Source organism: Euleptes europaea, chromosome 5 (genome assembly GCF_029931775.1).
Source record: "Euleptes europaea isolate rEulEur1 chromosome 5, rEulEur1.hap1, whole genome shotgun sequence".
In the NCBI taxonomy this organism is placed as follows: domain Eukaryota; kingdom Metazoa; phylum Chordata; class Lepidosauria; order Squamata; family Sphaerodactylidae; genus Euleptes; species Euleptes europaea.
Genome location: NC_079316.1, coordinates 112234487 through 112262003, shown reverse-complemented (window position 1 = coordinate 112262003; position 27517 = coordinate 112234487). Strand labels below are relative to the sequence as shown.

Sequence of the window (27517 nt, the reverse complement as noted above, 5' to 3'; positions counted from 1 at the left end):
TCCTTGCACCACTGGATAAGTCTACAAACAGCGCATCTTCTGCGTCTTCTTTACTCCGAACGACAGGAATGTGATAGCAAAATTTAAGAGCTGGATTTTAGAGTTCAAGACACAAAGACCTCAGACCACTTTTCCTGGGAAAAACAAGATTTATTTAGCAATTGCTAGTCCCAGCTTTTACTCTTGTGAGCAATAAAAAGAAAGCTCTGCTCTGAACAAAGGCGTGCAAGACCTTTTATAATCTTTGGTTAGTTCATTATTCATTATAATCTTTGGTTAGTTCATTTTCTAAAACACATCACTTATACATTATACTACTGATTAGTTTACAACTTTTCTGTTAACTTATTGGTTGATTAATATGTAATTCATTTGTTAATTGGCTTACTCATACAGACATTTCATCGGTGAACCATAAAACAGAAATTACTTGATTGGTCCGATCAACTTGTGTATAGAGTCCATTGTTTTAACACCTGGCATTTCTATCTAGTTCCAATTAATCTTTCCCTCCCTTGACATTCCCGTCACTCTGGCGTCTGGGTCTGTTTATTACAACCCTGGCCAACCTCGGAAGAACAAGCAATATTGTATAGTTATCTTTTCTTGAATTCTCTTCTGTCTGTCTTTAACTTCTAAATATATCTTTTCAGAGGCCCTCTGATTTTGGAGTTTTAATAATATTTCTCAATTTTTAACTCTTACAGGTCTGCTGCTTCAGGAAGGATAGGTTTACATTGTTGAAGTGAAAGCAGAGCGGAGACATCCTAATCCAGAAATCAGTTCTTTTGCCTAAACCATTTCTCTTCGATTCTTTCCTAGGGACAGTCCCACTTTGTATTTAACGTTTTCCTTCTCTGGGCGTGGTGCTCCAGCCTGCGAACTTCGCCCTGCTCTTTTATAACAGAACTTAAAAAAATAAATAACCCAGCAACTTCCGCCCAGGGCAGGCGCGGCTGCTCTTCCCAGAATCTGACGTGGGTTTCCGTCACAAGCAACACTCTCTTCTGCCATCGAAGGGACTCCAACATGCTCCTTCAGGGGCTTTCAGCCCTCCGGGAGGCTGTACCCCTGCCGGCATGTCTGTTGTTCCTGGCTCTCCTTCTGATCATTGCTGACTGCAGGAAAAGGAGACGCCCAAAGGGTTTTCCTCCGGGGCCTCTGTCCCTTCCTTTCCTGGGTACTTTGCTCCAGTTCGACCCTAAGAAGCCTCATGAATCTATGCAAAAGGTAAGGAAGAGGGAAAGAGCTGATTTAAGCCCAGAGAGGGCCCAGAGTCCTGGCAGCGGGCCTTGGGGTCTCCCTGTCAAGGAGCTCCTGTCCACACAGGTGAAAGGGTCACTGACAGGCTGGTAGGGTTGTCAACCTCCAGGTACTAGCTGGAGGTCTCCTGCTATTACAGCTGATTGAGATCGGTTCACCTGGAGAAAATGGCTGCTTTGGCAACTGGACTCTATGGCATTGAAGTCCCTCCCCTCCCCAAACCCCGCACTCCTCGGGCTCTGCCCCCAAAACCTCCTGCTGATGGCGAAGAGGGACCTGGCAACCCTAAGGAGAAAAGCAGGGCCACACACTTTGAAGCAGCCTGGCTTGCAGGCCAATGAAAGCGGATAACGTAAAAGCATAAGAAGAGACCAGCTAGTTGGGCCGGATCTAGGGTTGCCGGCATCCAGGAGGGGCCTGGAGATCTTCTGCTATTACAACTGATTTCCAAATATCAGTCCCCCTGGAGATCTTCTGCTATTGAGGGATGCATAGGCCGGCTAACATGCCCGGACATCTCTCTGGGCACAAACAGTGCACACACTCAGGGAACCAATCAAACAGAAGAGCATGGGATGATCACGCAACTTGCAGGTAGGAAGGGACCAATCAGCTTTAAAAACATATGTATGCAGCAGCAACCAATCAAAGACAGGCACTCATGCACAGTAATGTAAGGCTGGGTATGCGCAGAACAGGTAGTGAGCTCATAGACAATGCACCAATCACAAAAGGAGATGACCGCTGTAAGCAACCAATCAAAACTAGGGCACGTACACCCAAAGAGCTTGTAGCTGACTTGTAAATTGAGCATGTGTAGAAAATAGAAGTGATGCAATTCAGACCCACATGTTAGGGTCTTCAACCAATGAGAGGATGCACTCACATCGTATTCTTAATATGGTTTGTCTAGATGGGTAGAAGTAAAAAAGACTGTTCTTGTGGCACCTTGGGAGAACTACTGAATGCCTATAATGCTTCTTTTCTCCCCTCTGGCAAATTAAAAAAAAACCTTCTTTGCAGAAGACCGAGTTGTCTCCTTCTCGCTTGAGTACCAGAGGTGGGGAGGGGTCCACTTTTGCGGATAACACTATTGCAACTGATGTCCAAAGACCAGTTCCCCTGGAGATCTTCCGCTATTACAACTGATCTCCAAAGCTCAGTTCCCCTGGAGAAAAATGGCTGTTTTGGAAGGTGGAGTGTATGGCATTGTACTCTGTTGTGGTCCCTCCCCTCCACAAACCCCACCCTCCCCTGGCTCCACCCCCAAAATCTCCAGGTAATTTCCAACCCGGAGCTGGCAACCCTGGATCAATCTGGTCCAATGATGCTGTGTTTCAAGCAGTAAGAAGGCAGACAGATGCTTCTTAGAAGAATCTTCTTGTTTATCTCCTGGTATTCAGAATTATACCGTGTATTTTACTGCATCCCACCAATTTTACTGCATCCCACCAATTAGACTCAAGCTCACAATAGATCATGCTACAATGGTCGTTTCTTCACTTATTTTATTCTCTGTTTATATTCCTCCTGCTAGATCAAGTAATACTGCACGAAACTGGGCCCGTCTGGGATCAAAAACAATCACCCAACTATTCCAATTCTTATGGCTGGTGATTTTAACGCACGAATAGGGCCGGATGATAATACTCTCTTCCAAAATCTTATAGGGAATTTTGATGAATCTTTCCTGAGTTCCCTATGGTATACTAGAACTTCCAGGGACTCGGTAATCAATTCTTCCGGCTTAAGTCTGACCCAATTCGCTATTCAGAGGAACCTAATAATAGTAAATGGGCGATCACAGATCGACCCTAATGGAGATTTCACTTTTTTTAACCAAAATGGTGCCAGTGTTATCGATTATTTTCTGGTTTCATTAGATCTCTTACCTCTAATCAGTAATATGGAAGTCTGCGATTACATGGGCAGTGACCATCTCCCTATCTCTCTTTCAATCAACCAATTATGTGTTCCACACTTAATACCGTCCTACCATCAAATATTGCACCAATCCCAAAAAGCCCTAGCTCGTGTTTACTGGAGCCCTGAGCTTGATTCCTTGGTGCGTGGCAAAATGCAGCTTTTGGAGGTGACTTCATTGAAAGCTGCCCTCCTTGAGCAAGAGTCTGCAGCTACTGTCTTAAATGTTTTTTTCAGATTAATTGATTTATTTAAACCTCTATTTACTAAAGAAATCACCTCAAGCTTGCACGCTCTATATAACTTCATATAACAACGCATAATGAAATTGTGGGACTCCCTGCCCCATTGATGTGGTGATGGCTGCCAACTTGGAAGGCTTGAAGAGGGGAGTGGACATGTTCCTGGAGGAGAAAGCTACCCATGGTTACTAGTTAGGGTTGTCAGGCCCCTCTTTTCCACTGGCAGGAAGGTTTGGGGGCCGAACCTGAGGAGGGCGAGGTTTGGGGAGGGGAGGGACTTCAATGCCATAGAATCCAATTGCCAAAGAAGCCATTTTCTCCAGGTGAACTGATCTTTATTGGCTGGAGATCTGTTGTAATAGCAGGAGATCTCCAGCTAGTACCTGGAGGTTGGCAACCCTACCCAAGCTTGCATATCCCACGCTTTGCCTTATTCATGGGGATGCCACCCGGGCTGAGCTCAGAGGAGACGGAAGAATTGGGTTAACAGAGGACTGGGAAGTCCTGGGATTTGTGAGGGCTGGCCGCAAGGTCATCTCTAATGAACGGAGAACTCATGCATAACTTCAAGGAACAACCGAGACAGACGGGACGAACGTGAGTGAAAGTACCCATGCAAAAACAACCAATATGTTTGTCGGTTTTGATGTTCCAAGGGACTTTGGCTTTGTTTTTACAGTCTCTGGACACCCATTTAGACTTACTGAACAAAAGATACATGAATTGCTGTTCATGGTTTCCCATGTGCCCACTCCAGGGGAAAAATACTTCATTTTCTCTTTCCTAAAACAACTGACAATAACTTGGCTAAGAAACTGGAATTGGTGCAATCTTCGGCATTGGTGTCGTGGTCTTTTCACAGACCGTGAATTTCAGAGCCAAGTTCCCTCCATTCAGGGATAGGAGCTAGAGGCAGAAACATTCGTAAGGGATTTCCAGTTCCTTTATATTGTTTTTCCTCTCCTCTTTAGCTTGCAGAAAAATATGGCAAAATCTTCAGCCTGCAGGTTGGAAGCATGTGGATTGTGACTGTAAATGGATTGCCTCTGGTGAAGGAAGCTCTCGTTCACCAAGGAGAAAACTTCGTAGACCGTCCACGCTTTCCTTTAAATGATGAGATTTTTGGGCTATCTGGTGAGCTTCCTTTATTATGCAACTTACGTTTCTCAGCTTTGAAAGAAACATAATGGGAAGACCCTTACACTGTTTCAGAAGATGAGACTTTAATGAGCAGGTGCTTCGATCAGGATTGCATATAATTGATAGCTTATTGGCTGAAGACCAAACTGCATGATCCTTTTTTGGCAAGGCAAGTGGGGAATCCCAGCCCTAACTTGTTTCCCTGCAGACACACAATAGCTGCAGGGAATGTGATTTTAAAATCAGAGGGAGCCCAATTCGACTTGGAACTGCAGTGGGGGGGGGGCGCTGTTTTCCTGAGCCAAAATGTCCCCGGCAGGGACTTATTTGCACAATTTTGGAGCTACACATGCTCAGGCAGTTTCCCAGGAAAAGGGCGAGCTGGACACAGTGGGGTCCCCTTCTCCATAGCCAGTTTCCTCTCGTCTGCCAGCCTTGTTAATCCTTTGGTGTTGCCTAGCCACTGTATCCTTTGCTGCCGAGAGACTGAGAAGTCTGAGAAAGCCTTTCTCTTCTATCCAGATATACAAAGGCTGGCTAAGATTTAAGCCTGGGTGGATGGACCCTACCTGCGCAGAGATACTCTGGCAATTTAAAGGCCATGTCTATATATTGAATGGTTATTTTCTATGTGCATTTGGTGAGGTGGGACCCAGTGCCTAGAGCAATCATGTGTAGGGTTACCGACCTCCAAGTACTAGAAGAATTCAACACAGATGAACATACAATGACCACAACTCAATAATAATTTTAGCATATATAATTACACATTAACCTGCAGTATCACAAAAAGTATGCAACCTTAGCCTCACAAAATGACATACAATATCAATTCATACCAAAGAGTCTCCTCAAGACCCCAAACAAATCTCCAGGTACTGGCTGGAGATCTCATAGAATCATAGAGTTGGAAGGGGCCATACAGGCCATCTAGTAAATAATAATAAATAATACTTTTATTTACAGCCATTGGCCAGCATGTACAATTCAATACATCCACAATTAAAACAGAGGCAGGAAAAGGGGATCAAGCATTATTACATTAATTCAATAACATTTGGAGACTACATAATCTAGACATTTTGATATTTGTTACAAGATCGGCACCCTACAATTGAGGTTCAGTCCTAAATAATATGCAGTTAATTTGATTTCTCAAAAAGTGATTAAACTCCCTTCTTCCTGAGTACAGCGTGGCAGAACTTTGCTACCATGAGGGAAACAGTAGAGTTCCTGTCTTCCAACAGAAATTTTACCAGTGAATCATTAACATGTTTAGAGCTACAATCATATCCGGGATACTTGTGTAGTGTAAGTGGTAATATTAATTGCTTTCTGGCATCCCTATGGGTTTCGCAATGCGAAAGAATGTGTTCCATTGACTCAACAACCTTATCAGGGCAGGAGCATGAACGCATATCCATGGGCTGCCCTTGGAACCTTCCTTTTAGTAGAGCCGATGGGAAAGCATTAAACTGTGCTCTAGAAAAGGCCCACCTAAACTTTGAGAAAGTAATGGTGGACAAGTATGGAGCAATAGAAATTCCTGTCCATGACTTTAAGGGCCTATAGAACCTTGGAAGGAGTGCTGTTTTGGTTTGCAAGTAAATATCAATAAGGCGTTGGAATACTAAAACTTTCGCTTTTATCAGGCCATCTAGTCCAACCCCCTGCTTAATTCAGGATCAGCCTGGAGCATCCCTGACAAGTGTTTGTCCAGCCTCTGCTTGAAGACTGCCAGTCAGGGGGAAGTCACCACCTCCCTAGGTAGCTGATTCCACTGTCGAACATCTCTTACTGTAAAAGACTTTTCCCTAATATCCAGCCGGTACCTTTCTGCCAACAATTTAAACCCATTATTGTGAGTCCCATCCTCTGCTGCCAACAGGAACAGCTCCCTGCCCTCCTCTAAGTGACAGCCCTTCAAATACTTCAATAAAGCAATCATGTCCCCACTCAACATCCTCTCTCCTGCTACTACAACTGATCTCCAGCCAGTAGAGATCCATTCATCTGGATAAAATGGCTGCTTTGGAAGGTGGACTCTATGGCATGATACCCTATTGAATTCCCTCCCCTCCACAAAACCTGCCCTCATCAGGCTCCACCCCAAAAATCTCACAGGTATTTCACAACCCTGGCCATTTGGATCTTTGGTTGATAGGAAAAGAGAATGTGGCTGTCCGCGAGTAGGAGAGTAAGCAGAGCTGAGCTTAGCCCAAACAAAGCCTGCATGAAGAAGGATCAGGCCCATCCAATGCTTTCTTAACCACCTCCAAATGCCACACAGTTGGGATCAGGCAAACCTAACCATAGAGAGGAGTAAGGTAGGGTCGCCAACCTGCAGGTGGTGGCTGGAGATCTCCTGCTTTGCAACTGATCTCCAGCCGATAGAAATCAGTTCACCTGGAGAAAATGTCCACATTGGCAATTGGACTTTATGGCATTGAAGTCCCTCTCCTCTCCAAACTTCACCCTCCTCTGGCTCCACCCCCAAAATCTCCAGGTATTTCTAAACCCGGAGCTGGCAACCCTAAGAACAGGATTTGTTTTTCTTTACTTTTAAATGGGGAAAGGAATGCAGTTTTGATCCTTTCCCCATAGGATTGATCAACTCGAATGGAAATAGCTGGAAAGAACAAAGACGGTTTGCGTTAACAACTCTCAGAAACTTTGGTTTGGGGAAGAGGAGTTTAGAAGAACGAATACAAGAAGAGACCAGATACCTTACAGATGCCATCGAAGATGAAAAAGGTGAGCTCTAGAGCCAGTCACGCTACTCCATGAACACAGGCAAGCAAGCGGAATGTTTCCCAGGTGACTTCCCCTTGTGGTGTGGACGAATGCGCCTGACAGGGAAAGGCTAGATGGATGCTGGAAGGAAGATCTATGTTCACTGTTGTGTATGTATATGTGTGTGTGTGTAAAGTGCCGTCAAGTCACAGCCGACTTATGGCGACCCCTTTTGGGGTTTTCATGGCAAGAGACTAACAGAGGTGGTTTGCCAGTGCCTTCCTCTGCACAGCAACCCTGGTATTCCTTGGTGGTCTCCCATCCAAATACTAACCAGGGCTGACCCTGCTTAGCTTCTGAGATCTGATGAGATAAGGCTAGCCTGGGCCATCCAAGTCAGGGCGTGTATGTATATAGTTGGGGAGTAATCAAGGGGGACTCAGGAGCTTGAGTTCTGCATGAAGGATCCTAAACCCTGCTTGCCCTATTGGTCAAGCAAACGGATCCTATTGGCCCTAAGCCAGCATGTCCCATTGGTCACCGAGAGGGTATTCCCCCCTATCATGGATCAGGGGGGGAGTGGCCGCAGGCGGCCAGGGGGCATATAAGCAGGGCATGTTCAGTGTGTAAGTTAGTTCTGTGCTGAAATCAAATAAAGCTGTGTTGTTGAACTCTGTCTCTGATCTCATGAATCCTCCCCACGCGGACTTAACATTCACAAAATGGCCCCCCAGGCAGGTAGCAGAGGTTCTCCGTATTACTAATATGGTGTTGCCAGATGCTAGGGGTGTCCAAAGAGCTTCTGTTGACGCTGAAGTCAACGTGGGATTTTGTGCTAGAGCAGAACTCTGTATGTGCACTGGAGCCCTTCTGGTATTCAGTAATCCCCGAATAAGTCAGAACTAGGGTTGTGCATATCAATATACCCGATCTGAAAATAAACCCAAAATTAGTCATTAAGGTAATTTTCAGGCTTCGGTTTTACCAAAGGCCAAAGCCTGGGGATCTCCCCGAAGCCGAATAGGCAATTCCCAAAAAAGCCAAATAAATATTTGGCTTTTGGGGGTTCGTGTATTCCCCTTTGCCTAGCTGCTCTGTGCTTTCTCCCATTTTGTTATCTTTGGGGGGGGGCTGGTTTAGTTAGGGCCCCACAGTTGGGGCCCTTTTGAGGTAGGGGTCGTGTAATAGGAGCCAACTTGCTCTGACCAAACATCCATCACCACAACCATCCGTCCATCACCATTCAGTGGGTTACTCTGGATCAAGTATAAGGGTCGTTTAAAAGACGGGGTCATCAAGTCCCGCCCTGAGGGATATACCCTCCAGCTAAAAAGTGCCAGCTTTGACTGCTGCTACCACCAGGCTTCCGAAGGAGACTTCTCAGCCACCTGGATGAGCACTCTCCTTCAGACAGCCCCCATGGTTGAGACTTTGGCTGGCTCCGATATCAACACCCCCCATGAAAGCCTGCTTCCCAAAAGAAGGTCGTTTCAAGTAGAGGCTTTGTTTCCCCACACCGCGACCATCCCTTGAAATCAGATTTTTGATAACAATAAAGGACTGGTCACAGGATGACATTTGCCACCAAAAGAAATGTTTCCCATGCATTATTTTTCTTGCATTTAAGCCTTTTTCCTTTGGAAGAATATTACATAACCCCTGTCCCATTTTTGCCATCCCAATGTCCCGTTTTTGTCTCAAGGAAATATGGTCAGCCTACTTTGAGACTCCTTAACAGTAGAGAAAAGTGGGGTATAAAAACCAACTCTTCTTCTTCTTCAAATAGCCACTAAATCATTTATTCTTGTGAAAGGTTACTTGTCACTATTTTCTCTTCCTTCCCCCCTCTCAGGTCAGCCATTTAACCCCCATTTTCAGATCAATAACACTGTTTCGAATATCATATGTTCTATCACTTTTGGGAATCGCTACGAATACCATGACAGTCAATTTCAGAAGTTACTGCATTTGCTTGATGAGACCATCAGTCTGCAGGCGAGCATTTGGATTCAGGTGAGTCTTTTTTGAGATCTCGTGGAATGGCAAGACAGAACCCATTCTGGTCTCGGAAAAACACCCAGATGGACACCCAGCCCTCTTGTATTTTTCATAACTTCCCATTCAGGCATCCTAATCAAATATCCACTATGCTTTTCTTTTAATTTAGCACTTTTTGTGTGGTGTGGAAAATCTACGAGACTTCATTTTCCTGATGGACAGTATGTGATCTGTCTGTGAACTCCACTGCAGCGAAATGACACGTATATTTTATGTGGTGTCATATTTAGAGTGTCAGCTTAGGATCTGGGAGACATAGGCTTGAATCCCCACTCTACTATAGAAGCTCGCTGGGTGACCGTGAGCCAGTCACACACTCTCAACCTAACCTTCCTCACAGGGGTGTTGTTAGGGTAAAGTGGAGGAGAGAAGAACAATAGAAACAGTTCTGGGGAGAAAGGCAGGGAATAAATGACGTAAAATTAAAAATGTATATATTTGTATGATAATCAGCATGGGAATCAGTGGTTCCACACATCACATTTTGTTTGGAAGTGTGTGTATGGGTGTAAGGAAAACGTGCTCCGGGGGTGTCATGTTTAACACATGTTCTGCACACTAATCAAATTCAGACGGGACTGCTGCTGAGTTAGAGAAATGTTCATGGAGATGTTGTTTTTTTAAAATAATTTTTATACTATTTTAGGTTTACACAGTTTTAAACAATAACCATAAATAACAATACATAGCATTCATTAAAAAATAGAATATCAGTACAAATATCTCTAGTTCAAGGCACTGAGGGGAAAAGTACAAGGGGAAAATATCCAATGCCCGTTCCTCCAATTCAGACGCTTGTCCATCCCGAATGTGCTTACTGTCCATACCTTTAAGATATCTTACATTACCTTCATAAGCATTACGATACCCCTTCAGTAATTCCTGACTAAGAAATTCCTTTGCCACAGGTAAGATGCCATTTTGAGCACAGCCATACATCTCAGCACAGTCTCCTCCTTTCTGCTCCAATAGGCTGAAAATGGTCCTATCTTCTCTCTACATCCTTTCCTGAATGGTATGAACATAAGAAAAGCCCTGCTGGATCAGACCAAGGTCCAGCAGTCTGTTCACACAGTGGCCAACCAGGGGGCCTCCAGGAAGCACACAAATAAGATGACTGCATCAGCATTTATCCTGCCTGTGTTCCACAGCACCTAATAGAATAGGCATGCTCCTCTGATCCTGGAGAGAATAGGGATGCATCATGACTAATATCCACTTTGACTAGTAGCCATGGATAGCCCTCTCCTACATGAACATGTTCACTCTCCTCTTAAAGCTTTCCAAGTTGGCAGCCATCACCACATCCTGTGGCAGAGAGTTCCACCATTTAACTGCATTGTGTGAAGAAATATTTCCTTTTGTCTGTTTTGAATCTCTCACACTCCAGCTTCAACAGAGGACTTTGCGTTTTGGTATAATGAGAGAGGGAGAAAAGTTTCTCCCTGTCCATTCCCTCAATGGTCTACAAAAAGTTCTCTATTCTTTCCATGCAAACTCTTATTTTAATTTTTTTTGCCTCCTCAGGTGTACAATGTTTTTCCAGCCATAATGAAATACTTGCCAGGACCCCACCAGACTGTTATTACAAACTGGAAACAATTAAAATCCTTCGTCAAAGAAAGCATTGAAAAGCACAAAGCGGACTGGAGCCCATCTCAAACAAGGGACTTCATTGATGCTTATCTCAATGAAATAGCCAAGGTAACCAACTAAATTCCTATTTTTTAGACCAGGGTAACAAGGGTCAGATATCACCTAAATGCCATTTGGTTGCGCCTAGGGTTGCCAACCTACTGGTACTAGCTTAGGGTTGCCAACCTCCAGGTACAACCAGAAAACAAAAAGGCTCTGTGCTGTGGGATATTGTTTAGGAAAGCAAAACCAGCACACAATTTCAGTGCAATACAACTATAATAAAGTGCAAGGTGACAAGTGAATACTTAGCTTACAAAGAGACAAATATATACAATATTTACAAAATGCAAAATACAAAGGTACAAAATCAATCCAATTGGTTCTTCTGTTCAGGTAAGTATCCTTAATATTGTATAGTATTGCATATAGGTGCAGCAATGCTACAGGTAAGTGATTGTAGTCCATGCTAAACAGCTGAAAAGGGGATACAAGGATGTGTCGTCTAGATCGGTATCCACGTTTCACCGGAGGCTTCATCAGCTGATCAATTCCTATATATAATAAATTGTTTAAAATATAATTTTTGTCCATCTCTTTATTTATGATAATAGTTATAAAAACCATTATTAATATGCTATGCAGTAACAAGAACCAATATAAAAATCTGGTAATGAGCTAGAGACTTCCGGTAATGAGCTAGGACCTCCGGTAATGAGCTAGCTCCAAGCAGACGTCCCTTGAGAGGGCTCTCTCAAGGGAATCCAAGTTACGCTGAATTGGTGTGGTTTTACTACACCAACCCGGTCCTAAACAGTGGACCGGGATGCAGGAATTCCTCTGCAGCCTGAAGATAGCGGCTCCAATACTCTTTGAGGGAGCTTTTTTAAGCCCCCTGGAGGTGTGGATGACTGTCCCGCTAGGCATCGAGGGGAGAAGGCATCGCCTCCAGCGTCTCTTTGGTATTACGCTTGGGCTTCCATTACCTATAACCAACTAATGAACTATTAATGAAGAAAAACCTCACCCTTCAGAAATCTATGTTAGTAACAAGAACAACTCACCCTTCAGAAATCTATGTGAGTAACAAGAACAACTTTTGATCTTACCGGGAATAGAAGTTCAATTTGAGTGGCGAAACTGGGAGCTCCGCATTCTCTCCCCCACACATCATATAAAACCTTTTTGGTTAAGATAAGATATTGGATTAATCGGCAAGGATTCTATCAAGTTGATCTAAACAATTGAATTTTCTGATGGATGTGGCAAGTACCAATCAGACTGCGTGACGTTTGAGGGGAAAGGAGAACTACAACCCTCCCTCCCCTCGGTCACAAGATAAAGGAGGGGGTGGAGGAAGAAAAAGATTTGAGATGATGTTCAAGATACCGTGCAATTGGTTCCAATTGTGAAGCAGACCCCGAAATTATGGGTCGACCAAGAAGAGGTCGTGTTTTTTTATGGACTTTTGGTAAAGTGTAGAAAACTGGAGTCCTGGGGTATTTATTAATTAAGAAACCTGCTTCATGTTGGTTAATATAGCCTGAGCTGAGAGCCTCATATATGGTAGTCTTAATAATAAGACCCACAGATTGACACGGATTGATGGCCAAAGGTCTATAAAATTGAGTATCATTAAGTTGTCATACGTTTTCGTTATTGTAGTCTTCCCAATTCATAATCACAATGGCCCCTCCCTTATCCGCATTCTTAATTATGATAAATTTATCATTTTTTAATCCTTCAAGAATAGAATGCTGTGCAAGAGTGAAATTTACAAGGGAAGGAATTTTGCTCTTCTCCATACGAAAGACATTACGTAGAACAAGTTGTTGTAATGTTTGCACAAAATGATTGTGGCTATAGGGATTAAAGGTGGAGGTAGGTCTGAATAAAGATCTATTAAAAGTACTTCCCTGGAAATGATACTTAAGTTTGATTTGACGGAATAATTTAAAAAGGTCAACTCTGGTATGCAACACGGAATATTTAGGTGTTGGGGCATAGCCCAGACCCAAGTTTAATACTTCAATTTCATCTGAGGTTAGCTGCCTGTCAGACAAATTTAAAACTAGGTTCTCTCTTTACTGTTGTACCCTCCCCTGCTGCGGGAACCGTAGGTCGCAAAAAATCTGGACGCAAAAAAATTGTTAGTCTGGACTAACAAAGACTACAGTCAACAATAGCCATGCAGATTAGCTTTGGATTTCACACATTAGCAGATCACTTCAGGATACAATGGTTCCATATTAACATACCACACCCTCATTAGCACATTATCTTGATACTTACAGGACAATGATTCAGCTCAAACCCAACCCTTTTCAGACTATATATTATCTCCCTACACACTTGACACTGAGAGACACTGTCCTTCAGTGTTACTCCTCTGAGGATGCCGGCCACAGCTGCTGGTGAAACGTCAGGAAAGAAAATACCAAGACCACGGTTACACAGCCCAGATAACCTACAAGAACCAATGAACTCTGACCGTGAAAGCCTTCGACAATACTTTGAAACAGGTAGTGTACTGCGTTTTATGCAAATGCCAACTTATGTACATTGGCAGTACCATTAGAACTATCAGAACCCGCATTTGCGAACATAGGTCCAGATTACGCGCTCGGGTGATGGAGGCGCCTTTAACTGCTCATTTTGTTGAGAAAAATCAGTCTGAAGACAACATGCTTTTTTGTGTACTTTGGCAGTATTGGGGGCGATCTTTTGACCAATAAAATATCCAAAACAAAATTGTTACAAATGGAATCCAAATTTATGTTCCTTTTCCGGACTCTTTCCCCCACTGGACTGAATACAGAACTGGATTTTTCCTGCTTCTTGTAACAGTTATTTTCACTCGATCCCTTAGAAACCTGCAGGTAGCCTAGTTTCCTTATATTACCTACACCTGGACTTAGAAATTTATCTGTCAATGTAGAGACTATTAGCTCATACTTGGTGATTTTTGAATTTACCTGGAGCAGCCTTGGCCATTGGAACGTGGTACATATGAGGATGTTATTCCTGTGCAATTATCATTTCTCTGAATGGTGAGTTAGATGACATGCTTTCTTTTTGTCATTTTTATATTGGTTCTTGTTACTGCATAGCATATTAATAATGGTTTTTATAACTATTATCATAAATAAAGAGATGGACAAAAAAATTATATTTTAAACAATTTATTTAGAACCAGAAATTCCGCCTCGCGAGGGGCCTTTACCTCTTAGTTTGAGTGGTAAAGGGCCTCTTTACCTCTCAAACTAAGAGGTAAAGGCCCTTTGCGAGGCGGCACTTCCAGTTCTAAACCAGAAGTGTCGCACGTGCGCCGGCGCACACGCACCCTGTAACTCAAACACCTCCCGCTGGAGGAAAAGAGGGACCTGGCAACCCTAATGCCTCAACAGCCCAGATCAAGTGTGTGTGTGTGTGTGTGTGGCTGCCTTGGCTGGCTTGCAGGCTGGATAAGAGCTCTCAAGGGGCCGGATCCGGCCCACAGGCCTTATGTTTGGCACCCTGGTTTTCGACGAAGATGCCGCTGTGTGTTTAAAATCTTGTATTCCAGTAGCCAGTGATCCTTCCTGCAGTACGCTGGTGAGCCCAAAGCCAATAAAATTCATCCCAGAGAGGTGTCCCCGTCACATGAACTCTTTGTCTGAGTACACATTCAGCAGGCTTTGGGGTGTGTGTGTGTGTAAAGTGCCGTCAAGTCGCAGCCGACTTATGGCAACCCCTTTGGGGGTTTTCACGGCAAGAGACTAACAGAGGTGGTTTGCCAGTGCCTTCCTCCGCATGCACAGCAACCCTGGTATTCCTTGGTGGTCTCCCATCCAAATACTAACCAGGGCTGACTTTACTTAGCTTCTGAGATCTGACGAGATCAGGCTAACCTGGGCCATCCAGGTCAGGGTGGCTTTGGAATACTGATCAGAAAAATCAGATAATCAGTTGGTTTGGTTTTTCGTTGAATGCTGTGTCCATCATCCTCAAGACTGTTGCTGTGATCTGTTTCATCCTGAGCCCTGTTCAGGAATAGAGAAGTGGAAGTCTTGGAACCCCGTCACGATATCAATATGACATATTTATACCACTTTAGCCCCTTCATGTTCTTTCTTTCTTTCTTTCTTTCTTTCTTTCTTTCTTTCTTTCTTTCTTTCTTTCTTTCTTTCTTTTTCTTTCTTTCTTTCTTTCTTTCTTTCTTTCTTTCTTTCTTTCTTTCTTTCTTTCTTTCTACTTTTCTTTCTGTTTTATTGATTGATTGATTAAATTGCTATCCCACCCTCTTCAGTCAGGTCGGGTAACAACAGTAAAATTATAAATATTAACATAATATATATTTATTAAAACATCCAGCATTATTAAAACAAAATCCAGTAATCTTACCTGGAATAAAACAGAGGGCACTCAATTAAAAGTCTAATAGCTGCTGAACGCTTGGCAAACAATTTATCAACTGGTACCCAATTTAGGGTATGAATTATATTCAAGACTCACAATGTATTCATGTATTTGTATATGTGAAAATCAATTCAGTGATAACAAAGGTACATATTACATTTGTAATACAAGTCTTACAAATTAGCACCTTTTAATCCAGACTAAATACAAAATAAATGGAGTCTATATTTAGGGTTAGGAGCCCCGTGGCGCAGAGTATTAAGCTGCAGTACTGCAGTCAAAAGCTCTGCTCACTACCTGAGTTCGATCCTGACAAAAGTCGGTTTCAGGTAGCCGGCTCAAGGTTGACTCAGCCTTCCATCCTTCCGAGGTCGGTGAAATGAATACCCAGTTTGCTGGGGGCAAAGGGAAGAAGACTGGGGAAGGCACTGGCAAACCACCCCGCAGACAAAGTCTGCCTTGGAAATGTCGGGATGTGACGTCACCCCATGGGTCAGGAATGACCCGGTGCTTGCACAGGGGACCTTTACCTTACCTATATTTAGGGTTGCCAGGTCACTCTTCACAACCGGCAGGGAAGTTTTGGGGGCGGAGCCTGAGGAGGGCGGGGTTTGAGAAGGGGAGGAAATTCCATGCCATAGAGTCCAATGGCCAAAGCGGCTATTTTCTCCAGGTGAACTGATCTCTGTTGGCTGGAGATCAGTTGAAATAGCAGATCTCCTGCTACTATCTGGCAGTTGGCAACCGTAGCTATATTGCTTTTTCTTTCTTTTATACAACACTTCTTCATGTATTATGAGCAGCAAGTTGCCTCCTTCATGTAGCAGGTTAATTCTGTGTTAAGCAGCTCCTCCGTCTCACTTGTTTCATAGAGGATGAACTTTCTCAGAGCATTCTCAAACTTCTTTCTAACAAAATTACAGAAAACAAATCGAATTCTTTTTAACCATCTTGTCTCCATAATTTTTCAAAACTATATATACTTCTGAATGATGTATTACAGTATTGTATAGGGTTGCCAACCCCCAGGTACTAGCTGTAGATCTCCTGCTCTTACAACGGATTTCCAGCTGATAGAGATCAGTTTCCCTGGAGAAAATGGCCACTTTGGCAATTGGACTCTATGGCATGGAAGTCCCTCCCCTTCCCAAACCCAGCCTTCCTCATGCTCTGCCTAGGGTTACTAGGTCTCTCTTCATCACTGGCAAGAGGATTTTAGGGTGCAGCTTGAGGTGGGTGGGGTTTGGGGAGGGGCGGGATTCAATGCCATAGAGTCCAATGGCCAAAGTGGCCGTTTTTTTCAGGGGAACTGATCTCTATCGGCTGGAGATCAGTTGTAATAGCAGGAGATTACCTGCTACTACTTGGAGGTTGGCAACCCTACCCATAATATATTAGGGTTGCCAACCTCCAGGTACTAGCTGGCCCTGGTGTTACTGGGGAGGGAGTTCCACCAGGGCGGAGCCAAGGCTGAAAAGGCCCTGGCTCTTGTTGAAGACAGCCGCACACTTCTAGGGTCGGGAACCATCAACAAATTGGAATCAGCAGAGCGTCATGCCCTAATTTTTACTTTTCTTTGGCAGGAGGACGCCCCTGCCAGTTTCAGCGAAGAAAATCTGCTGCAGTCAACATTAGATCTGTTTCTTGCTGGGACAGAAACAACGTCTACGACATTGCGGTGGGCTTTGCTGTACATGGCCATTTACCCAGAAGTGCAAGGTGGAAGTATAATTGTTGGGTTTCTAACTTCAGTCATGCATTTGGTATCCTCTGCTGTGTTAATATCTGAAGTTGCCGTATTCTGTATTCTGGCACTTCTATCCTGGCACATTTATCCTACGCGTGAGTTAAAATCACAGTTTTTAAAAGGGTGAGTATTCATAGAGTAGCAAACGTATTTTTATTTATATAGCCACCGAGGCTCGTTCGGGGATAGTCCTGCCGGCTGGCCCGGCTAGCGTAGAGGGCTTCAACAGTAAAGTGCGCTGTCCTCCCACAAGCGCGGGATATAGGGTTGCCAACCTCCAGGTGGTGAGCAAAAAGTAGCATGCTGTTATAGAACTGAACAAAAATTTAGGAAAAATATAACAGTCACACAGACCATGATAATACAATCCAGCCGATAGAGATCAGTTCACCTGGAGAAAATGACTGCTTTGGCAATTGGACTCTATGGCATTGCAGTTCCTCCCCTCTTCAAACCCTGCCCCCCTCAGGCTCCGCCAAATCTCCAGGTATTTCCCGAGCAGGCAACCCTGTATCCAAAGCTTATACCTTGAAAATCTTGTTGGTCTCTTAGGCGCTGCTGCACTCAAATCTAGCAGTTCTGCTACAGACCAAACATGGCAGCCCCTCTGACACTATCTAGTATTGAAGTGAGGCAAGCAAGAGAGGCCAGTCCCCAAGGCCATCAGCCGCAGAAGCAACAGAAGCAGCCAGAAACCAGTAACCTGGGAGAAAACAGCTGCCCTGCCTTGGCCAACACCAGATTAAACAACTCTTCTCCATGCTGGATCTGGCTATATGACTCCTCCTTATTGGCCAGGGACAGATCTTCTGATCCCTACCTGTAGGGTTGCCAAACTCTAGGTTGGTACTCGGCTTCACTTTAGAGTATCCCTCTGGGAACTGAGAACAGAGTGAAAGATTTTACTATTGGGTACGATTTGGATATGTTTACTGTTTGGGGCTGAAGAAAAGATTTGAAACGGCCGTCCCCCACCTTTTCCCAAAAAGTGTGCTTTTGGGACAGTACCTACTATTGGACTTTTTGAAGAAAATACAACATTTACCTGAAAGAACATGGCAATTGGTGCACTGAGACTGCACCTTACTTAGATTGTACATACTGTATATAACTTTTATCTTATATGTATCTTCCACTCTTGTATTGCTGATGTTATATGTGTAAGCACCAATAAGAACATTTTGCTACTTTTGTACTGGAGACTCCATTGCAGAAGCTCTAGGTGGTGGCTGGAGATCTCCCGCTATTACAACTGATCTCCAGCCGATAGAAATCAGTTCCCCTGGAGAAAATGGCCACAATTGGACTCTATGGCATTGACGTCCCTCCCTCCCCAAACCCTCCCCTCCTGAGGCTCCACCCCCAAAATCTCCAGGTATTTTCCAGTCCAGAGCTGGCAACCCTACCTCCCTGAGACCCCAGTGAATGGGAGAGCTATATCTACAGGTGCCAACCTCCAGGTACTAGCTGGAGGTCCCCTGCTATTTCAACTGATCTCCAGCCGATAGAGATCAGTTCCCCTGGAGAAAATGGCCGCTTTGGCAATTGGACTCTATGGCACTGGAGTCACTCCCCTCCCCAACCCCCCCCTCTCAGGCTCTGCCCTAAAAATCTCCAGGTATTTCCCGATCTGGATCTGGCAACCCTACCTGCATCCCTTTCCCCTCTCCATCCTGTTGCCTGGGAAACACAAGAAAAACAATCCAAAACACGGCAGAGAGGAGCACCCAGGCCCTGAACCTTTTCAGCAATCCAGAAATTGGGGGGAGCCTCAGTCCTGGAATTCCCACAACGTTTAAGTATCTCATTGATGTTTAAGACACCCCCAAACCAACCAGAAGCAGCAAATGTGGGATATATTTTTTGATGAGGGAATCTAAATGCAACTTCCAGAGTATACTGTTTGTTTCTTGTTTGAAAATTGCATTCATTATTCTTAGGGTTGCCAACCTCCAGGTGGTGACTGGAGATCTCCTGCTATTACAACTGATCTCTAGCCGATAGAAATCAGTTCACTTGGAGAGAAAAAATGGCCACTATGGCAATTGGACTCTATGGCATTGGAGTCCCTCTCCAAACCCAGCTCTCCTCAGGCTCCACCCCCAAAATCTCCAGGTATTTCTCAACCCGGAGTTGGCAACCCGAATGATTCTTGACACTTTACCATGTTTGCTGGTGAAAATGTAACAGCCTGACATTTGAGGGACTGGCTTTTCCTCTACTGACAGCAAATGTTGTTTTGTGTATAGCAAAGGTGCAAGGCGAAATAGACTCTGTGATCGGCCAGTCTCGCTTGCCTGCCACGGACGACAGAGAGCACATGCCCTATACCAACGCAGTAATTCATGAAATTCAAAGAAAAAGCAACATTGTGCCTTTGAACGTACCACGGGCCATAAGTCAGGACACCACACTGGCTGGATTCCATTTGCCAAAAGTAAATACAGAAATGCTTGTTTCCTATCCCCACCCCACCCCAAAAAAGAGCAAAGGAAACCTTACAGTGAAAAATCTGAGCATTCAGAGGCATTATATCCTTAACATAAGAACATCAGAAAAGGCCCTGCTGGATCAGACCAAGGCCCCTCAAGTCCAGCAGTCTGTTCACTCAGTGGCCAACCAGGTGCCTCCAGGAAGCCCCCAAACAAGATGATGGCAGCAGCATTGTCCTGCCTGTGCTTCACAGCACTTCAGATAATAGGCCTGCTCCTCTGATCCTGGAGAGAATAGGTGTGCATCATGGCTAGTATTCATTTTGACCAGTAGCCATGGATAGCCCTCTCCTTCGTGAACATGTCCACTCCCCTCTTCAAGCCTTCCAAGTTGGCAGCCATCACCACATCCTGGGGCAGGGAGTTCCACAATTCCAAGTGCCATCGGTAGAGAAGTGTTATTTATTCTTCTGTGTATCCCTGCCCCTTCGCTGTATCATTCTTCCAATCCTGATACTACATTCACAACTACAGTCACAGTGTGGTAGATAAGAAACAGGCATGTCAGGGTCCAGTTGAGACCCGGAGTGCCGAAACAACGGGAGAAAACGCACGGTCGCTTTAGCCTCCTTTATCCTTGTTTCAGCCAGGATTCAGCCAGGATCGAATGCATGCGGTTTGCCGAACGTGCGTTCAGTCCTGGCTGAAATAGGGAATAAAGGAGACTAAAGCGACCATGCGTTTTCGCCCAACCTGATTCTGTACCTGTGATCTAGAGTTGTGGAAGAATCTTCTCCTATTCGCCAGTGGTGCATATCCCTGGGAGACTTTGCCTTTCCTAGTAGTGTTGCTTGCGTGGGGCATCTGGCGTTACCATTTCTGTAAGCATTTATTGGCATGTGCTTGATCGTGGACTATCACAGTCTGGAGATCATTGGGTCTGATCAGTGAAATGCTGGTGGGTTGAGGGAGTCTGACCCTTTGGGTTCCTTCCCGTTCCCTGAAAACGGTAGAACTGAGCTCGGGTCTCAGTTTCAGCTGATAACCCGTGGCTTTGATAGTCAGTGGCTGTTTCAAAAACGTACATGGTTCCAATTGCCAGCATGGTGTAGTGGTTAAGAGTGGTGGTTTGGAGTGGTGGACTCTGATCTGGAGACCCGGGTTTGATTCCCCACTCCTCCACATGAGCGGTGGACTCTAATCTGGTGAACTGGGTTGGTGTCCCCACTCCTACACATGAAGCCAGCTGTGTGACCTTGGGCCAGTCACAGCTCTCTTAGAGCTCTTAGAGCTCTCTCAGGCCCACCTACCTCACAGGGAGTCTGTTGTGGGGAGGGGAAGGGAAGGTGATTGTAAGCCGGTTTGATTCTTCATTAAGTGGTAGAGGAAGTTGGCATATAAAAACCAACTCTTTCTTTTTCTTCTTCTTAACCTTGAACATATAAATATGGAGAACATGAGATATAAATATTTTAAATAAGTAATACATAAATCCGCCCTGACCTGGAAGGCCCAGGCTAGCGTGATCGTGTCAGATCTCAGAAGCATTGGAGGGTTGGCCCTGGGTAGTACTTGGATGGGAGACCACCCGGGATGTAATTTTTTTATACTAGACTTTTATCCCACCCTTTCCCAACCACAGCCGGGCTCAGGACAGCTCACATCAACAATAGCAACCATACATTTAATTTAAATTTAATACAATAAAACAGAACAAAATATAATAGATTAGGATTAAAAGCTTGAAGTAAAATCCACTTAAACAGGTTGAAACCAAAAATCATGCAGAGGACGGCAATGGCAAAGCACCTCTGTTACGTCTCTTGCCTTGAAAACCCTATTGGGTTGTCCTAAGTCGGCTGCGACCTGACGGCACTTTTCACACACAATACATAAATCCTGAATCTTAATTTGAGACTTTTTTGAAATGGGAAACCCACATTTTGGTAAAGCACAATGTCACCTCGTTCAGTATCCTCATTCAGTATGGACATGTATGCACGGGAGGTTTTGCCTTGGATTTGCTGCTCTCTAGATGCTCATTTTCTCCATCCAAATTCTCAAAACTCAAAAATAAGCCCCCATGCAGAGTTAAATAGTATAAATGCTAGGTTAAATAGTAATGTAGACTTTAAAGGTAATTGCCCTAATACATTTTCTTCTTGGTACCGTTTTCTTCTTTTCCAGGGAACTGTTTTCTTGGCCTCCTTGACCTCCGTGCTGTTTGATAAGGAGGAGTGGGAAACTCCTGATGTCTTTAATCCTAGTCATTTTTTGGACAACGGTCAGTTCAAGAAGAGGGAAGCATTCCTGCCCTTCTCTGCAGGTAACAGTGGATCAAATGCTTGGAAGTGTTACATTTGGCAGGCTGCAAAGATTCCCAGCTCCCAGCTGTTGCTTCATGCATGCCTGGCAACTTATCATGGAACTGTTGTAGCTTTTTCCAATTCGATGCAGTTATACTCAGGGCAGTCCAGAGCCACCATTGGCCCCTGGACTAAGATTCTACCTCCCCTGCCCCCAGCTTGCCTCGGGTTTAGCAAGATATGCAGCTGTTTGCCTCCTGGTAGTAACCCTTGCAGAAAAGTACAGTAAGCTGAAAGCATAGCTATGGCTGTGCTCCATGCGCTGTCTTCCTTCCATGTGCCACTAGTGGCTGCCGTGCAGAACTGCATTAGAAGTAAAATAGGAGGCCGTTCTGAATGCCTTGGGCCCCGGGGGGGGGGGGGGTTCTGGCAGAATATTGTGCTTCCTCTGTACAGCTGGAAGCAGAGCTTTTTCTGCTGCTAGAGAGGAGGAGGAGGAGAGTTGGTTTTTATATACCAACTTTCTCTACCTTTTAAGGAGACTCAAACCAGTTTACAATCCCCTTTCCTTCCTCTCCCCACAACAGACACCTTGTGAGGTAGGTGGGGCTGAGAGAGTTCAGAGAGAACTGGGACTAGCCCAAGGTCACCCAGCAGGCTTCATGTGGAGGAGTGGGGACACAAACCCGGTTCTGCAGATTAGAGTCCACCGCTCTTAACCACGACACCCCACTGGATACTGTTGTTGCTGCAGCAAACCCAAGGAATTTGCAGTTCACATGACCATTTTCTTTCATTGTCTTCCAGGAAAACGAGTGTGTCTCGGAGAGCAGCTGGCCAGGATGGAACTGTTTGTTTTCTTCACTGCCCTCCTGCAGAAATTTACTTTCCAAGCTCCAAAGGACGTGATCTTAAACCTTGACTTCAGACCAGGATTAACACTTTCCCCCCAACCTTACCGCATCTGTGCACTTCCTCGTTAAAAGGAGCAATTTCTGCTTTGGCTTTCCACAGAATTAACTTTGACTGATAACACTCTCTGTCCTTGTTCTTACAGCCAGCGTGGTGTAGTGGTTAGGAGCTGTGGACTCTAATCAGGAGTACCAGGTTTGATTCCCCACCAGCTGGGTGACCTTGGGCTAGTCACAGCTCTCTTAGAGCTGTCTCAGCCTCACCTACCTCACAAGGTGTCTGTTGTGGGCAGAGGAAGGGAAGGAGATTGTAAGACGGTTTGATTCTCCTTAAAAAGGTAGAGAAAATCGGCATATAAAAACCAACTCTTCTTCTGTGAAGGTAGGGGTTTTACTGCTGTTTAAACAGAGGAGAGTCCAGAGTGGTCTTTACTTCCACCGTCAGTTGACGGATTAACCCAAGAGATCTTCTAAATGCAGTTATTTCATACGAGACAGTAGGGAAACTGGATTTAAAAAAATGACCTATATTCACTACCAGTGAAGAGGCTTAAGCCAATTTTTAGGTAACACATGGCTGTTGTGGGGCTTTGTGGCAGAACAGACCTGCTTTGACCGGCAGGGCCTGTTCCACCGTGCCATCCAAGGCATCTGGGCACCAGTGGTAGCCCAGGCTCTCCGCCTGGCATGTGCCACTCAAATTTCAATACCTTTACTGGCATACCATTAAGCAGTTGATCAAATAAAACCAACCCTCTAAGCATTATTTAACCTCCGCCTCTTAACAATTTCATCAAAAAAATTTAGCCACAGATTCAATAGTCTCAGAATCTCGGGAGGATCACAACAATTTGATCTTACTATCATCAGCTTGATCTGCATGATTTGAGAGAAAGGGATCTAAAAGGACCGCACAAATTTCACAATAAAATGGACAATACAAGAGCATATAGTCAATACTTTCAATCTCCCCCAGGGCACATTTACACACCCTGGCAGAGTATGGAATTTTCTTATATCTCCCATACAGAATAGCAGAAGATTAAAACGGGCTAACATAAATGCTCTCCGGAGATGAGGGACAGTAAGACAGGACAAGTACTCTGGCATGGAATTTGATATTCCCCATCGCATCTTCCAGAAGCTAGACTTCTAAGTTCTTGCATTTCAACATCAATAATTCTTTGCTGGATCAAAGCATATGCTGCTCTCTCAGAAAGGAGCACCATATCCTCAACACTGAGCCCCAAAACAGTAATTCTTTTGTCAAAGGCTTTCACGGTCAGAGTTCATTGGTTCTTGTAGGTTATCCGGGCTGTGTGATCGTGGTCTTGGTATTTTCTTTCCTGACGTTTTGCCAGCAGCTGTGGCAGGCATCTTCAGAGGAGTAACACTGAAGGAGAGACACTGTCCTTCAGTGTTACTCCTCTGAAGATGCCTGCCACAGCTGCTGGCGAAACGTCAGGAAAGAAAATACCAAGACCACGGTCACACAGCCCAGATAACCTACAAGAACCAAGTAATTCTTTTCTCAATATAAGAAGACCATACAGATATTTCCGATTCAGAGAGCATATTAGCAACAAGGGGATTAGTACTACTCCTAAAATGTAGACGCAACCAAAATTTAATTGTTGCAATCCATGCTTTTGTCTCCAGACGTCTTTGGTTTGTCTCCAGACATATAGCCGCATAAGGCACACATGCTGGAAGTCCTAATATTTTTCTTAAGAAATTAGACTGAATCCTCTCTACTGATTTGTTAAAAGCTGAAATCCAAATTGGGCATCCATACAGCAATTTAGCACTTCTTTTATAGTTAAACACCCTAATGCATGGGTGTCAAAGAGGCGGCCCGTGGGCTGGATCCGGCCCCCGGAGGGCTTTTATCCGGCCCGCGAGCAGAGGCAGCCAGCCCCCTCCCTCCTCCCCCAAGCGGGCCACTTCAGCCTCGCCCCCCTTCTCAGCAACAACCGTTGCCATCCTAGGCAGAGTGGGCTGTATTGGGCCCACTCTCCTTCCCAATTCCTCCCCCCCACTATCCAAAACAGAGTGGGCTGTTCTGGTCCCGCTCTTCTTCCCTATTCCTTCCCCCCCTGCTATCCTAAGCAGAGCAGGCTGTTCTGGGCCCTTCCCTATTCCTCCCCCCCATTATAGGCTGAGCGGGCCCTCCCAATTCCCCCCTCCCTGCCTTGCCAAAGAGGAAGACCTAACAAAAGATGGATTGACTCAATAAAAGACACCAAACCCGCTACTTGCAAGATCTGAGCAAGGCTGACAAAGGTAGGACATTTTGGAGGACTTTGATTCATAGGGTTGCCACGAGTCGGGAGCGACTTCACAGCACTTAACACACACACATTGCCATTCTAGGCTGAGGCCGGCTCGCCTTCCCAATTCCTCCTTACCTTCCTAATTCCTCACACACACACACACACACACACACACACACACACACACACCCGTTGCCATTCTAGGCTGAGCGGGACTGCTCCGGTGTCACTCACCAGCCAGCAAGCCCACCCTGTCCCTTTCTGGGCTAAATGGGGGCCACAGCACCCTGCGTGCCCAGTCACCATCTTTGTTTCCCCCCCTCTCCCTTTCTTTCATTCTCTTTCTTACTCTCTCTTTATCCCTGTTTCTTTCTCTCTTCCTCCATCTCTCTTTCTCTCTTTTCCTCTTTCTCTCTGCCTCTTTCTTCCTCTTTCTCTCTTACCTGTTTCACTCTTTCTGTCTGGGCTGGCGAGCCCGCTGCAAGCTCGCCAGCCAAGGCAGCTACACACCCCCAGTTTAAAATGAACAAAACATTAATGCAAGGGACTAGAGATACTAACTTTATAGAAGACACATGCAAAGCCAATTAATGATATTATTTTTTACTTTATTTTTACTTAAAATACAATAAAAGTAAACAATAAATACTTAAAACAATAACAGTAAGACTATCAAATAAAAGAAAACACTGTAAGAATATTATTTTTGTAAACTTGTTTGTGTTTTAAGTAAAAAACGAAATAATTAATTGACTTTGCCTGTGTCTTCTATAAAGTTTGTATCTCCAGTACCTGGCATTACATTGTATGGTATTTATTTATTTATTTGGTACATATAGTTGGCCCGACCAAGTGACATTTATGTTATATCTGGCCCTCCTAACAAATGAGTTCGACACCCCTGCCCTAATGGCTGCAGGGATAAATTGGTTTCCCTTAGAATAAAAAAACCTTGTAATCGCAAGAACATTACTATTTATCATTTTTAATACTTCCCTGTAGTGAGGAACCCAACTGCCATTAAAATGGAAATATACTCCCAGATATTTACAAAAATGTACCTGCTCTATTTCCTCCCCCTTGAAATGCCATTTAGCTGGTTTCCACTTCTTCCCAAATGCAATAATTTTAGATTTAACAAAATTTAAGGTCAGTTTATTCATTTCACAATATTCCAAAAAAATGTAAAATCTGCCTTTTCATCCCTATTTCCGTAAGAGAAAGAAGCATATAAAAGTATTGGTTCATTAAGTTATAGTATCTCAGTTGTCAACTCCAGGGTGCACAGAACAGTTGACATACATGAGGGCCAAAATTAATATTGAGTGCAAATGATCTTATGTAATTATATATGATGAATTTATTAGACAAAAATCAACAACTCTATAATTTTCTATTATAAATATGAACATAAAGCACAATTATACACAAAATTACTGCCTGACAATTAGTCCAAAACTAAGACCATATGCGTTTCGGCCACGTGGCCTTCTTCAGTGGTCTAAATCCATTAAAATCCAGAATGCAATTTTACCATTATACCAATAAATATCAGCATAACAATCTTTATGACTGAATAAAAGTGGTGTTCATAACATACGAAGTTAATTTATATGAACACCATCTAGGTTGTCCTTTTCAATTTTAGGGTTCAATAAATCTGAAAATTTAATTTCTTTTATAAAACCCTCTTGAATGGGGAGATGTTGGATATCTTACCCAAGGCGCACTGATCAAGGTAACCCAGTCATAAAGATGTCATCAAGTCTGAATAAGTGAAGCAGTATATATACAGAAATATAGGGATAACAGCAGGGCTGTATCCAAGTTGTTTTTTTTTGTTGGCAATAATCATAAATAATTACATAAGATCATTTGCACTCAGTATTAATTTGGGCCCTTAAGTATGTCTGCTCTTGACCATAGGGTACTTAATTCTGTGGGCTTTAGGATTAAGTCCCCCCCTTTTGTTGTTTGCACAGAACAGTTAACAGCTAAGCCTTTTTCCTTCAGATGAACACTGGCCTTCCCTCATCCTCAGGAGTGTGAGCTCCTCCCAGAAATGACTAGCCTTTAACCAGTTTCCCTACCCTTTTCTACTGGTCTCTCCCCAGCCCTTCGTCCCATCAAAATGTGTCACTCCCTGCTCTTTCTCTCCCTCACTCAAAGTCAATCCTCTCCTTACAGACTCACACCCACACCCACTTGCAGAGCTCCCAGCAAATATCCTTACTGTTTAAACTGCCTGTAAAGAACTATATACACTTGTGAGGGTCTGTATGCCTTTGCCTGGTGTGTTCCCCCCCCTCCTTGGACTCGTAAAAGCAGTCCAGGCCTTTTGCCTTTCCTTGGTTCAGGCGCTGAGTCTGACAGGCCCCAGGTTGGAATGTCTCTTCCCACGTCCACCTCCCTTGCTCTCTCTGACTCCCTCCCGCCAGCTGTGGCCTTGGTGGGTA

General features: G+C 44.3%; 1 protein-coding gene across 1 annotated transcript; it reads left to right on the top strand.

Annotated features, from left to right (window-relative positions):
* Window positions 1–1029: 1029 nt before the first annotated feature.
* On the top strand, window positions 1030–22860 carry LOC130477410 (cytochrome P450 2J2-like). Its single transcript, XM_056849350.1, has 9 exons — window positions 1030–1230; window positions 4400–4562; window positions 7173–7322; window positions 9154–9314; window positions 10887–11063; window positions 16976–17111; window positions 19389–19576; window positions 21759–21897; window positions 22685–22860. The coding sequence occupies exons 1-9, from the start codon at window positions 1030–1032 to the stop codon at window positions 22858–22860; spliced, it is 1491 nt and encodes a 496-aa protein (XP_056705328.1).
* The last annotated feature ends 4657 nt before the right edge of the window (window positions 22861–27517 follow it).